At 43.9% G+C, this 13,813-nt stretch overlaps 1 protein-coding gene across 1 annotated transcript; it reads right to left on the minus strand.

Annotated features, from left to right (window-relative positions):
* Positions 1 to 9,587: 9,587 nt before the first annotated feature.
* Positions 9,588 to 12,094, minus strand: LOC121767414 (cytochrome P450 86B1-like). Its single transcript, XM_042163679.1, has 2 exons — positions 10,690 to 12,094; positions 9,588 to 10,217 (listed from the first exon to the last, which is right to left on the minus strand). The coding sequence occupies exons 1-2, from the start codon at positions 11,998 to 12,000 to the stop codon at positions 9,810 to 9,812; spliced, it is 1,719 nt and encodes a 572-aa protein (XP_042019613.1). The 5' UTR covers positions 12,001 to 12,094; the 3' UTR covers positions 9,588 to 9,809.
* Between the last annotated feature and the right edge of the window lie 1,719 nt (positions 12,095 to 13,813).

A 13,813-nucleotide genomic window follows, 5' to 3' on the forward strand; every position in this document is an offset into this window, starting at 1 on the left:
AAAAAGTGTCCACAGCAATACTGGACACTTTTAAAAGCCACTTTTCACTTTAATTTTTTATTTTTATATTTTAATTCAATTATAATTAAAATTATCGGACTACACATAATTAGAAAAAAACGGCTATATCTAGCAGTCTCTGGCACTCATCAGAGGTTGGATTTCGTAGGAACTCCGGACCAAAGATTTCCCAGATTCCCTTACAAAACTGCCTGAGCACCGTTAGACTAGTCGACTCACCCATCTGTAGGTATTCGTCGAACATATCAGCCGGGCAGGCATAGGCAAGCTGTCTAATTGCAGCGGTGCATTTCTGAAAATTAGACAGCCCGATCCGGCCAGTGCAATCACTCCGCAGGGTGAAGCACCTATATGGGTGAAGAGCCGTTGCGACATTCTGAAACGCCGACGGAAAATCTCGGGTGGGTAACGGGGGTTATCCACAAAGTAGTCTGCCATTAACCGCTGGTGCGCTCCGCTATGGTCTCGTTGAATGGTCCGACGATGAGTAATCGCACGAGGGAGCGCTGCCTCCGCCGTCCGCGCCGCATCATCCTCGTCGGCTTCCCTCTGCACCTCTTGAATCAGAGAATTCCACGCGTCATTCCACAAATCGTCCATTTTTAATACTAATGGAATCCAAAAATTTTAGTGATAGAAAGTATGAATAAATAGTTGGAATGTTGTGAAAATAATGAGGGAAATGAGGTGTATTTATAGGTAAATTAAATAAATTTTTAAAAAAACGAAAAAAAAATTGTCCGCCCCCTACCGGCGCGCCTGTCGGCGCGTCCTCGGCGCCTAGTCGCCGATCGCCCTTCCGGTCCAAAAAGCGTCCGCACCGGGGTGGACGCTTCTTCCACTATAGTTAGCCCGGCGGCGAGCATCCACAGCGACGAGCAATTGCTCGTCCGTCCGTCCGTGCCTGCGGCACGACACCGCTGTCCGCCGCTGCGCTCTTGCCGCTGGCACGGCGCTGCTCGATGCATCGAGCATGTCCGTGCCAGCGAGCAGGCGACGTGGCGCGTTCTGATTGGCCAACGACATATTTGTTGGAAAATCATTTTTTTAAAAAATAAAAAATAATACCAAAAAATTAAAAAAATATATTTTTTCACAATTCCAAAAAATGGCCGTTTTTTTGCCCGTTTTTATGTATTTTTTTGATTTTTTTTTATTTCCCCCCCCCAAAATCATCTATAAATACACACATTCATCATCCATTTTCCACATCAAATCATCTCTCATTCATATTTTTCATACAACTTATCTACACCTTCATCTCCCACTCAAAACCTCAAATGGATTTCACCCATCTCATTGCGCAAACGGAGCGCGAAGAACAAGAATACTACGAACAACATCGTGCCGCTTATGAAGCATATGTCGCAGCGAATACCCCCGCCCATCCTCAACCAACTAGATCAACTCGCCGCTACATCCATCGTGACCGGGAGGGAGCCCACGAAAGGCTCGTTGCCGACTATTTTTCCGACCAGCCGCGGTTTCCGGAAGATTACTTTAGACGCCGTTTTCGCATGTCAAAGCGCTTGTTCATGCGTATTGTCAACACATTGTCCGCCCGTGTTGAATACTTCCAAACAGGTCCAGATGTAGCCGGTCGGCAAAGTCTCTCGGCGTTGCAGAAGTGTACGTGTGCCATCCGACAACTCGCCACTGAGCAAACGACCGACCTCTTTGACGAGTATTTGCATGTCGGTGAGTCCACTGGAATCCTTTGTCTTAAAAATTTTTGCGAGAGCGTTCGTTCAGCTTTCGGTGATGAATTCCTTCAGGCACCCACCACCGATGATTGCCAACGGTTGCTTCGCCTTCACGAAACAGTCCATGGCTTTCCCGGTATGCTTGGCAGCATTGACTGCATGCATTGGAGGTGGAAGAATTGTCTGACTGCTTGGAGGGCGCAACACTTAAGCGGCCACAAAGGCGGCGGCCCAACACTTATCCTTGAAGCGGTTGCCGACTACCGCATATGGATTTGGTATGCATATTTCGGTGTTGCCAGATCCAACAACGACTTGAACGTGCTCTATTCTCCACCCCTCTTCAATGATGTGTTGAATGGTGTAGCACCAGCGATCGACTTCATCGTCAACGGAAATGTATACTACATGGGTTACTATCTCGCCGATGGTATCTACCCAAGGTGGTCGACTTTCGTGAAGACGCTCAGCCACCCGCAAGACCTGAGATGGGTTCTTTTTGCGCAGCGTCAAGAGTCCGCGCGGATAGACGTCGAAAGAGTCTTTGGGGTCCTTCAAGCCCGATTCAACATTGTGAAGGCTCCGTCTCGGCTGTGGTACGTGAAAAATATTGCCGACATCATGTACACGTGTATTATCTTACACTACATGATTATAGCCGACGAAGGACCGATGACGGCTAGCTTTTACGACGAGGATGAAGCCGGAAGCTCAAGCGCGAGGTCTCCCCCACACCGAGGTGTGCATACGACGGTGGGTGAGAGGATCGAAACAAGGTACACAATGCGCGATACCCGAACCCACGTTGAGCTACAAGAAGACCTAATCAAACACATGTGGGCGAAATTCGGCCACGAGTAGTGGATTTTTTAATTTTATGAATTTTATTATGTAATTTTTAATTTTTATGAGTTTAATTATGTAATTTTTATTTTTTAGGATTTTAATTATGTAATTTTTAATTTTTAATGTATTTTGTAATATTATTCCGGGTATTTTTAATGCATTTTAATTTTGTGGAAATGTTTTTATTTAAATTGAATAATGAAATGGTAGGACCCCTGTGCTCGTCCTTACAAAAGAGCACGGATATGAGTGTTGTGCTCTTGCCTAAGAGCAGGCAGAGATAGTGGAGCCGGATCCACATCCGTGCTCGTTAGCAAGAGCATGGACGTGGATGCTCTTATACTCTTATAATTACCGCCTATGGCGGTGGTTTAGTAACCTTCCTTCATTGGATTACAAAATATTTATAAAAGATAATAACCTATTGGGCCGTCAAATAATGACTCCAATGTTTATATTGCATAAAGGTCCAACTCCTAACAACTTATTTATTCCGATTATTTTGAAAGGCCCAATTCTTAGCGTCTTTTAATTGTCATGTCCCATTAGTGTGTTGAGTCGAAGCATTTCTTAGTAGTCTATTTTAAGTTAGAGCAATACTCCTTCATTCCATGTTAATTGAGTAATTTTTTATCATAAGAAGTTCCAATATAATTGAATTATTTTAATTTTTAGCTAAAAGTAATTGATCTTTCCTACTTTAGTCTCTCATCATCTTTATAACACTTTATTCTCTTTATATTATTCAACATCCACTTACCAAACTATTCTTAATCTCCGTATGAAAAAAAAGTGTCTCAATTAACAAGGAACAAAAAGGAATAATTTTTTTTAAAAAAATTAACACAATTAAATATCTTAATTTTATTATCTCTCTTATTTTATTCTTTTTTACTTTAATTTTTATTATTATTGTATTATGTTTCACTTTACTTATTCTCATTCAAATCAATTTATTAAATATTTACTTCTTAATTTTTGCATATAAAACTTACTTTATTTTCTCTTATAATTTATTCTTATTTAACTTAATTCACTAAATATTTATTATTTTATGTTAGTAATCCAAAGAAATACATTAGCATTAATAGAATATAAGAAAAAATCATTGATTTATCGTTGGCACCGCAACATACGCAATGAAATTACACCACATACGCAATGAAATTACACCGAAGCATATTTAACAATTTCAGTTTTTTTTTTGTCAGTTACCAAAATTATATATAGGACAATCACTTAGACCTGAATATTAAAAAGAGGGAACATAATTTTTGGCCCATGAACTTTGCCAAAGTATCATTTTGTTACTGGACCTCCGTCGGCACGGCTTAAGGAACGACAATTGCCTCAAGAAGATGAGCTCAACGCCGACACTAGGTTGCCGGCGACAAGGCAGCACGCTGAACCGGTCCAACGAGCTAGGTCCTCGCGACGTGTGGCACGAAGGCCGGCCCGATACGAAGGCTAGACTTTGTCTCTCGTTAAGGGACGTTCCTTATTAGAGTCTTTTATTCCTTATTTAGTAGAGTCTTTTATTCCTTATTTAGTAGAGTCTTTTATTTATGTTAATTAGTTAGTTATCCAATTCCTAGTAGTAATAGGATTTCCATCCTAATTAGTAGAGGACGTTTAGAAGGGTTATAAATAGGGGATTTGTTATTCACTTTATTCATCAAGAAATAAACTACTTTCTCTCAATCTCTCTATTCTTCTCTCTCTCTCTCGTCCGCACCTTCCCCCAAACTCTAGTTCTTGCGAAATCGTGAAGTTGAGGAACTTCTTCCTTAACAAGTGGTGCTTTCATCCCGAACTCACTGAATCATGTCACAGAACGACCATACGGAACCTATGACGATCCGCGGCCTTGAACCGCTGTCTTCGACTTCCAAATCCACGGATTCCAGTTCGACCATGCTGGAGCAGGTGCTGGCAGCCATGACTCGCATGGAGTCACGGCTGGAGGCGCGCATAGACGCGCGGCTGGAAGCACAGGACCGCGGCGCATCGAAAGCGATTCAGCTGCCAAGACCGGATCCGGAGCCACCGTCGGGAGGGCTGCCCCAGTGCGGCCAATATCCGGTGTATGCACAGGCATCCAGAGGGGCGCAAGCTGGAACGCCACGACTGGGAATAGGCGATCCGTCGGGGAGCAGCTACGCTGGGATCTTGCCGAACCCTAACCCTAGTATGGGTTTGAATTCTTGGGTGAACCCCAACGCACCACGATCTACCGCATGGGATCCACCGGGGTCTAGAGCAGAATCCGCGAGTGCCAGGCAGCCAACGGCCTGGGATAATCCAGCGGCTAGGCAGCCCGGGGGGCAGTTCGATCAGCCAAGACAATTCAAGATGCATCAGCCGCGATTTGACGGTTCGGAGGCGGCGACTTGGATCTCAAGGGTGCAATATTATTTCGAGCACTTGCTAATGCCGGAGGAGCACAGATTGCATTATGTGATTATGTTGTTTGATCCGCCGGCCTCGGAATGGGTGTTCAACTATCGTGAGAACAATCCGCAGGCAAGACGGACGGCAACGAGAGGATGACATTGAATTGAGGGGGGTAATCGGGGACATACCTGTCAGGGTCTTGGTAGACACGGGAAGCTCACATAACTTCCTACACCCCGACGTGGCGGAAAAGTTAGCTCTCCCACTGCAGCAGATTCGTCCTTTCCGAGTGTATGTCGGCAATGGGGAGTCATTGTTATGTTCCTTTGCGAGCATCCAGACCAGATTGGTCATTCAGAAGCATGTGTTTTTGGTCGATTTACACATTTTACCAGTACATGGTCCTGATGTGATTCTGGGGAGGATCTGGCTCAAATAGATGCGCAGGGTCACAAGCGATTATGTCGACGGAACGTTGGAGTTTTCTCGGAATGGGAAACGTGTGTGTCTTAAACTCGTGCCCCCATCAGCGAGGGAGGTATCCTTGAAGACGTTCTCGTCCTTGTTACAACTACAGGGCGGGGAGGAGTTGTTCGAGTTAATTCAACTCCCGCCAACAGAGAGTAACCCAGCGACGGAGGATGGGACGCTGGCATTGCCACGGGAACTACCGGAAGAAATTCGGAGCGTCTTGGTTTCACACGGAGACGTCTTCGGCTTGCCTTCGGGAATGCCCCCTAGACGGCAGTTTGACCACAAGATTCACCTCTTGCCCGACGCCAAACCAATAAATGTGAAACCTTACCGTTATCCATACTTTCAGAAGAATGAGATAGAGAAGCAGGTGAAAGAGATGTTAGAATCAGGGTTGATTCGCCCAAGTCAGAGCCCCTTCTCCTCGCCGGTTCTACTGATCAGAAAAAAGGACGGGTCCTTCCATTTTTGCATCGATTACCGGGCATTAAACGCAGCAACCATTCCTGATCATTTTCCGATACCGACGACGGATAAGTTGTTCGATGAGCTGGGTGCGGCCAGATTCTTTACAAAATTGGATTTACGATCGGGCTATCATCAAATCCGCATGAGCGATGAAGATATTTTTAAAACGGCATTTCGCACACATGACGGCCACTTTGAGTTCCTAGTGATGCCGTTTGGATTGACAAATGCTCCCTCAACGTTTCAGGCGGCGATGAACGCAATTTTCAGACCCCTTTTGCGTCAGTCGGTGATAGTATTTTTCGATGATATCCTCATCTACAGCCCATCCATGCCAGCGCATGCACGCCATATCCATGAAGTATTGTCTATCCTCAAGGCTCATCACTTCTTTGTTAAGTTATCTAAATGCACATTTGCGTGCTCTACAGTGGAGTACTTGGGTCACCTAATCGCGGACGGGAACCTGAAAGCTGACCCGGCTAAAATTGAGGCAATGACGGTATGGCCGGTTCCAAAAACGGTGAAGCAGCTACGAGGCTTTCTGGGGCTCACAGGGTACTACCGACGGTTTATAGAACATTATGCCTCCATCGCTAGCCCGCTCACGGAGTTACTGAAAAAGGACAGTTTTGTATGGACTGCAGCAGCGACGGACAGTTTCCAAGCATTAAAACAGGCGATGTCATCCGCCCCGGTCCTTCGCCTTCCGAATTTTGACCGCACCTTTTACCTAGAAACGGACGCGTCGGATTTCGGAATCGGGGCTGTTTTACTCCAGGACGGGCATCCGCTGGCGTTCTTTAGTAAAAAGTTAGGGCCGAAGCGCCGGGTCTCGTCGACTTACCACAAGGAGCTGTATGCCATTGTCGAAGCAGTGCAGAAGTGGCGTCAGTACTTGCTGGGATGGGAGTTTGTCATTCGCAGCGACCAGAAGAGTCTTAAGGAGTTGTTGCAACAGATAATTCAAACTCCTGACCAGCAATTTTATGCCCGGAAACTGATGGGCTACAAATTCCGCATTGAGTACAAGACCGGGGCTTCAAACAAAGTGGCAGACGCCTTATCCAGGCGAGATGTGGAGGGTCCAGACAGAGAGTCCGCGAGCGCGGCAGATGGGGACCCAAAGTCGGCGGTGCTGGTACCAGACGAGTCCTCGATCTCGGAAGTGGAGATTGGGCGGGCACTGATGGCTGCCGCACACCCGATTCCTGATGTTTGGGAGGTTCTGCGGAATGAGGTGATGTCCACCCCCGATTTGATTGAGTTACAGTCATCCTTACAACACGGAAAGGCAGATCCGGCGGTGTCCCTAGTTGACGGTTTATTGTACTTTAACCGTCGTGTTTATGTGAGCAAAGATTCCATGGCTAAAGCGGTACTCCTACATGAGCATCATTCGTCGCCTGCAGCAGGCCACCCAGGAGTAGATAGAACGTTTAAGAGGTTGGCGGCCTCGTTCTATTGGAAAGGGATGCGGAAGGATGTCAAAAACTTCGTTGATTCCTGTTTTGAGTGCCAAACGACCAAATACTCTACTCAAAAGCCGGCGGGCCTGTTACAACCTCTACCTATTCCTTCACAGGTGTGGGAAGATGTTTCGATGGACTTTATCACCTGCCTGCCGCCGTCGCGAGGTTACACGGGTGTCATGGTGGTCGTAGATCGCTTATCAAAATATGCCCATGTTGCGTTGTTACCAGTCCGTTACAACGCCTTGAAGATTGCAAACTTGTTTATCGAGACGGTAGTCAAACACCATGGATTCCCCAAGACTTTGGTGTCGGATCGTGATCCAGTGTTCTTAAACGAGGTGTGGGAGGATATGCTCCGGCTTAGCGGGACGACACTTCATTTCTCGACGGCCTATCACCCCCAAACAGACGGACAGACGGAGGTCAGGAATCGCGGCCTGGAGCAGTACCTGCGCGCCTTTACCGCGGATAGACCTGCTAAATGGTCAAATTTTTTGCCTTGGGCAGAGTTAGCTTTGAACTGTTTTCACCATGAGAGGTTAGGGATTTCGCCATTCGAGGCCCTTTACGGCAGGGAACCGCCCCCCTTGATCGCGTCGCCACCTTCGACAACAACGCCACCAGATGTGGCTTCTTTGATTCATCAACGTGGAGAAACGATTATGTGGCTCCGCCAAAACTTGGAGCGAGCGCAACAACGAATGCGGAAAGCAGCAAATAAGCATCGCCGGGACGTGGAATTCAATGTAGGTGACAAGGTGTTACTTAAACTCCAGCAGTATAGGCAATATTCCGTAGCAAGACCTTTGTCCTCAAAGTTATCACGCCGCTTCTATGGCCCTTTCGAGGTGTTGGAAAGAATTGGTCAAGTGGCGTATCGTTTGCAGCTGCCCGAGGGGAGTCGTGTCCATAATGTGTTCCATGTGAGTCTTTTGAAACCATTTGTGGAAGACATTGCGTGGGCACACAGGGAGCTTCCGGCATTGTTTGCACGGGGGAAACCGGTGGCTTGCCCAACCGGCGTCCTTGGTCGACGTACGGTTTTGCGAAATGGGGCAGCAGTGGAGGAAGTACAGCTAGCTTGGGCCGATGATTCGGGTGAGAATCCGACGTGGGAACCATTAGTTGTGGTGCAGCGAAAATTTCCCGCTCTCCTTGGGGACAAGGAGCATTCTAAGGAGGGGGGAGTTGTTACGGGACCTCCGTCGGCACGGCTTAAAGAACGACAATTGCCTCAAGAAGATGAGCTCAACGCCGACACTAGGTTGCCGGCGACAATGCAGCACGCTGAACCGGTCCAACGAGCTAGGTCCTCGCGACGTGTGGCACGAAGGCCGGCCCGATACGAAGGCTAGACTTTGTCTCTCGTTAAGGGACGTTCCTTATTAGAGTCTTTTATTCCTTATTTAGTAGAGTCTTTTATTCCTTATTTAGTAGAGTCTTTTATTTATGTTAATTAGTTAGTTATCCAATTCCTAGTAGTAATAGGATTTCCATCCTAATTAGTAGAGGACGTTTAGAAGGGTTATAAATAGGGGATTTGTTATTCACTTTATTCATCAAGAAATAAACTACTTTCTCTCAATCTCTCTATTCTTCTCTCTCTCTCTCGTCCGCACCTTCCCCCAAACTCTAGTTCTTGCGAAATCGTGAAGTTGAGGAACTTCTTCCTTAACACATTTTAAGTCCGTGAACTTTGAAAATATCATTTTAGATCTGTGAACTTTGAGTTAGTATCATTTGATGTACTTTTACTATTTTCAAGTTTTTTTGGACGAAAATACCCTCAATACCTTAAAGTGTATATATTTTTAATAAATTTATCATATACTCATATTTTTTTATAAATATCTTTACAATATATTTTTGACAAATTTTCTAAATATAATTTGACCTTAAATATTATCACTTAATTTTGTGACATGCAAGTAAAATTGCTTCTTCAATTTTTTATATTAATTTTTTTAAAAAATTGAATAAAGAACTTTCTTTAATAATAAAAAATTGAATAAAATGGGAAGGTGTGGAGGATGATAAAATTACATGTGATTTCTTTATACTATTACGGAGTATTACTTAATATTTCTAACGTTATTATAAAATGGCGATAATTATATTCGTGAATTACTTTTAAAATAACATTATGAGATCATCAGTTGAAACTTGTAAGATGAACACACCATCTAATGGAAGAATCAAACGCACCTTTCAAACATCAGTATTATTAACTGTAATCATACAATTAAAAAATAATGGCAAACTTACTTGCATCACAAAATCAACCAGCCACTTGAATCAAATAATCTTTTCCATTTGCATCTTATTCCAAGAATTCTCCATGCTTACCAATTACCCACCCCCATTTTGCATACATAATCCATATATAGGAGTATTATAAATTTAAAAGCATAGTAATTAAGCATTAATTTCATATGGCTTTGAAGCTGAGATATTTGTCAAGTTGATTACGATCGCGCTTCTCTAACACCACCTTCAATCCATACTTCATGTACATAGTCAAGGCCATCTTGGGCACCACCGGGTGGCCCTCCACCACCACCACCCTATACCGGAGCAAGATGGAGGCGGCCGCGAACTTCATTTGGTAGTAGGCGAAATCCTTCCCCAAGCAAAGGCGAGGGCCCCCGTTGAAGGCCGTGAACTTGTAGGCGGACTCGCTCATGAAGCGCCGGTCGCGCAACCACCGCTCCGGCTTGAATTCCCTGCAGTCACTCCCCCAAATGCCCTCCATTCGCCCCATTGCGTAGATCGCGTACACAACTTTCGTTCCCTTCTTCAACACCGTTCCATCTGGGAATTTATCATCCTCCAACACCTATTACATTCATTACCAAATCTATAATTAATAGTAGCATATATAGAGTTTAATCAGAGTAAATGGTCGCTTTTATCCCATTAATGTAATCTTTCACTAAAAAAAGTGTCCCATAGTAGGTTACTATTCAGTACCATTGTTTCACTTTTTGGAATAAAATCACCCCAAAATTTTTTTGTTGATCGGAGTATAGTCATGATAGTTGAAATTACACGTCGATTACCCAAAATTACACATCAATTATTCACTCGAAGTGTAATTTTGGATTTTACGATCATATTTCAATCACCGGAAATTTTTTGAAGGATATTTCATTCCCGAATAGAAACAATGGGTATTAAATTATACTACTCCTAGTTATCCAACAGCGTGACATTTTCATGTAAATGCGTTAAAAGATGTGACAAATTGACCATTTCGTTTACGGAGAGAGTAATAATAAGTACTCCTACTAAGAAATAGAAGCACTGACCTCCTTATGATCAACAGGAACAGAAGGATACAACCGAAGAGCCTCAGACAGTGCAGCATGCAAGTAGTCCATCTTCTTCACCTCCTCCGCTCTCAACACAACCTCCTCCGGCCTCAACACAACCTCCTCCTCCCCCTCTACATTTCTCTCTCTAACTATCCCACAAACCTCCTCCAAAATCCTCTCCTCCACCTTCGGATTTTGCCCCAGCAGCCAGAAGAACCAGCTCAGCGCCACCGATGACGTATCCCTCCCCGCCAAAATGAAATTGACGCAAATATCCCTCAACAGCTTATCCGAAAACGCCCTCCTCCCATCCTCCTCCTTCATCCCCATGAACACCGTCAGCAGATCCGTCCTCCGCCGCCGCTCCGCCCCCTCCGCCGCCATCTCCTTCCTCCTCTCCCTGATCACCTCCTCCGCGAAGCCGTTCACCCCCTTGATCGCCTCCCTCAGCCGCCCCTCGCTCCCCGCCCCCATCCACCGCATCGCCCGCCACACCAGCGTCGGCGTCACGAACCGCGCGATAGTCGCCTCCGTCGCCGCCTCGAAAGCCGCCGCGAACGGGATCTCCGGCATCCCGGGGCGCAGGCACCCCGGGTCCACCCCGAAGGCGATCATGCACACGTTGTCGAACGTGAGGCGGAGGAGGATGTCCTGCAAATCAATACACTCGAATTTCTCAATCGAATCTTCTAGAACCGGGAGCAGCCGCGCGTGGACCAGCTCCAGCAGCGAATCCGTCGTCATGCGGCGGAATTTCGCCGAGTGGAACTCCAAGCTAGTCGTCTTACGCTGGCGCTGCCATATCTCGTCGTCGGCGCTGAAGATCCCGTCGCCGAGGAGATCGCGGACGGTGGCGCGGAAGTATTCGCCTTTCGGGAAATTGGGGAATTTTGTTTTGAGAAGGTATTCTAGGTTACGCGGATCGGATGTGACTACGCAGTTGAGGTTGGTGAACCACGGCCCCTTGAACATGAAAGTACCATTTTGCCCCTTGAGGACATCCGAGATCCACTCGTACATATTCCCGCGCAGGCCGAGGATCAGGGACGGAAGCATCCTGACCAACGGCCAGCTCGGGAGGCCGTGGCGCTTCCTCTGCCGCAGGCAGTGTATCACCACAAACACTGCCGTGGCCAGGAAGATCTCCATCTTCTGTATCTCGCAGAAGGAGGAGAGGAAGCCCGCGGCCGACACGCTCGGAGCGAGGTCGTAGGAAGTCGTGTTCATGATTTTGGAATGAAGGAGGTGGTGGTGGAATGAGGGGGCGTAGTAGTTGAAGAAATGGTAATTTGATGATGGAGTCATGTGTTTGAGTTATAGTAATGGGTAGTAGTGTTTCTTGGCGTGCATGAGTTTGCACATAGGTTTGATTTGGTGAGCGGAAAGGGAGGCTGCTTTTTGAGGTGAATCACTATATGTGGGATTTCTTGCAAAATGGGATTAGAATTTTGGGGTGAATGATTTTGATCATTCTATGTTTGGTTTGAAACAAGTTATTCTAGTATTGTGATTTGACTGTTTTATGTTTGGGGTATAATGGGGGGTTTGGTGGGAACAGTTGGCCTAAGTGCATGAATTTTTCCTTTCATAGCTTCGGACACGCTTCCTTGGCCGTTGGAAACATATGTATTTATGTTGGTTAGCTACAGCTTTGGATATGTTATTGTGTATCATATAATTTGTCTAGTTGTTGTTTTTGAGTTGTGGAATTTGTTAACCAAAGCTGGATTTGATTGTTGTTCATCTTAATGAAATAAAGTACCTGCCCTATGATATGGACTTCTCCACTGCAAATATTTTTCTTTTAAATTATTATTATTCACAAACCACGTCAAAGATATACAAAACTAATTCATTTATTTATTTATTTGTGGTCAATCTTTTGCATCAAGTTTTTTATCAATCGGTATAGAGTTGGAGGTTGGACATGTAAAAGATTAACCTCAAGTCCCAATACAATCTTATAGCATAATGTGACAGTAATATGAGATCCATTAACTATAAATAGAAAAAGATAAATGAGACTTTAAATGATGAACGTTTAAAACTAGTGAAACGTGTTAGGTTTGGAGGAGTAAACGGGTGAATAATATTATTGTCCATGTGTCAAATAAAATAAAATTGATGAGAGCGAAACATCAAACATGAAAAAAATATCCAAATTAATTTCATTTATTGTATAGTAGACTAATGAATGTTTTAGCTTGCTTGTCTTAATCTTTTTATCAACAATAATAATTATTTTAAGGGGCCTAGATAAATCAGACGGTTAGTGATCAACGTTTACGGTACCTACCATTTTCTACACGATTACATAATATGATTCTCACACATCATACAATAATTCTTTTAATCCATCAGGAATTCTAAATTTCTAATCGTTACACCTATAAGGCTTTAACTAGTGCAATATATATCTATTGTAGATTAACCTAGCAATATCTCACTTTTCAAACTTGTACGTCGCAATCGTAAATGGCATTGAATTTATTAGAAATTACGAATAATAAGAATTACTAACATGGATATTTTAAAGTATAGTTTTGGAATTTTAATTTAGTTAAAGAGAATTGGAATGTTTATATTAGTAATTTTGGTAAATGATATAAATATGATTCATAAATAATCCATTTTTGTGATATATATAGGTGTGTGCGTTTGCATAATTAATTTGGACCTATTGTGTGACTTTAAGTAAATATAGAGTACATGTGCATATGGTTATTACATGTATATGTTCACAAGTTTATTATGAATCGAATAATGCGAGACAACGAGAGATCTATATTGTCGATTTTTTAACATTAAATTATTTTACAGTAATTTGTTAATAATATGAGCTATATCAATTATTATTGTGAAATGTCAGATATTTAGATTTTGAAATTGAATTGATAAAGTATAGAATTGATGTTGACCTTACAAAACTATAAAACTGAAAAATGCCCAGTAGGATATCTAACCGTTTAGAAAGTATTTATATAATAATATAATAATAGGGAAGCATTAGGGTGCATCCTTAATTAAAGTCACATCGTACATCTAATCTCGTGTTGCCACGTGGCACGAAACATGCAATATTGTAAACATAAAAATACAATATACATTTATGAAGCTA

Source organism: Salvia splendens, chromosome 15, assembly GCF_004379255.2.
Source record: "Salvia splendens isolate huo1 chromosome 15, SspV2, whole genome shotgun sequence".
Taxonomy (NCBI): Eukaryota; Viridiplantae; Streptophyta; class Magnoliopsida; order Lamiales; family Lamiaceae; genus Salvia; species Salvia splendens.

Bases quoted from the DNA above. Each gene is read 5' to 3' on its own strand.
- LOC121767414 (XM_042163679.1), bottom strand. From the start codon at position 12,000: ATGACTCCATCATCAAATTACCATTTCTTCAACTACTACGCCCCCTCA. The intron at 10,218-10,689 runs GTCAGTGCTTCT...TGAATGTAATAG, and splicing joins TTCCTGTTGATCATAAGGAG to GTGTTGGAGGATGATAAATT.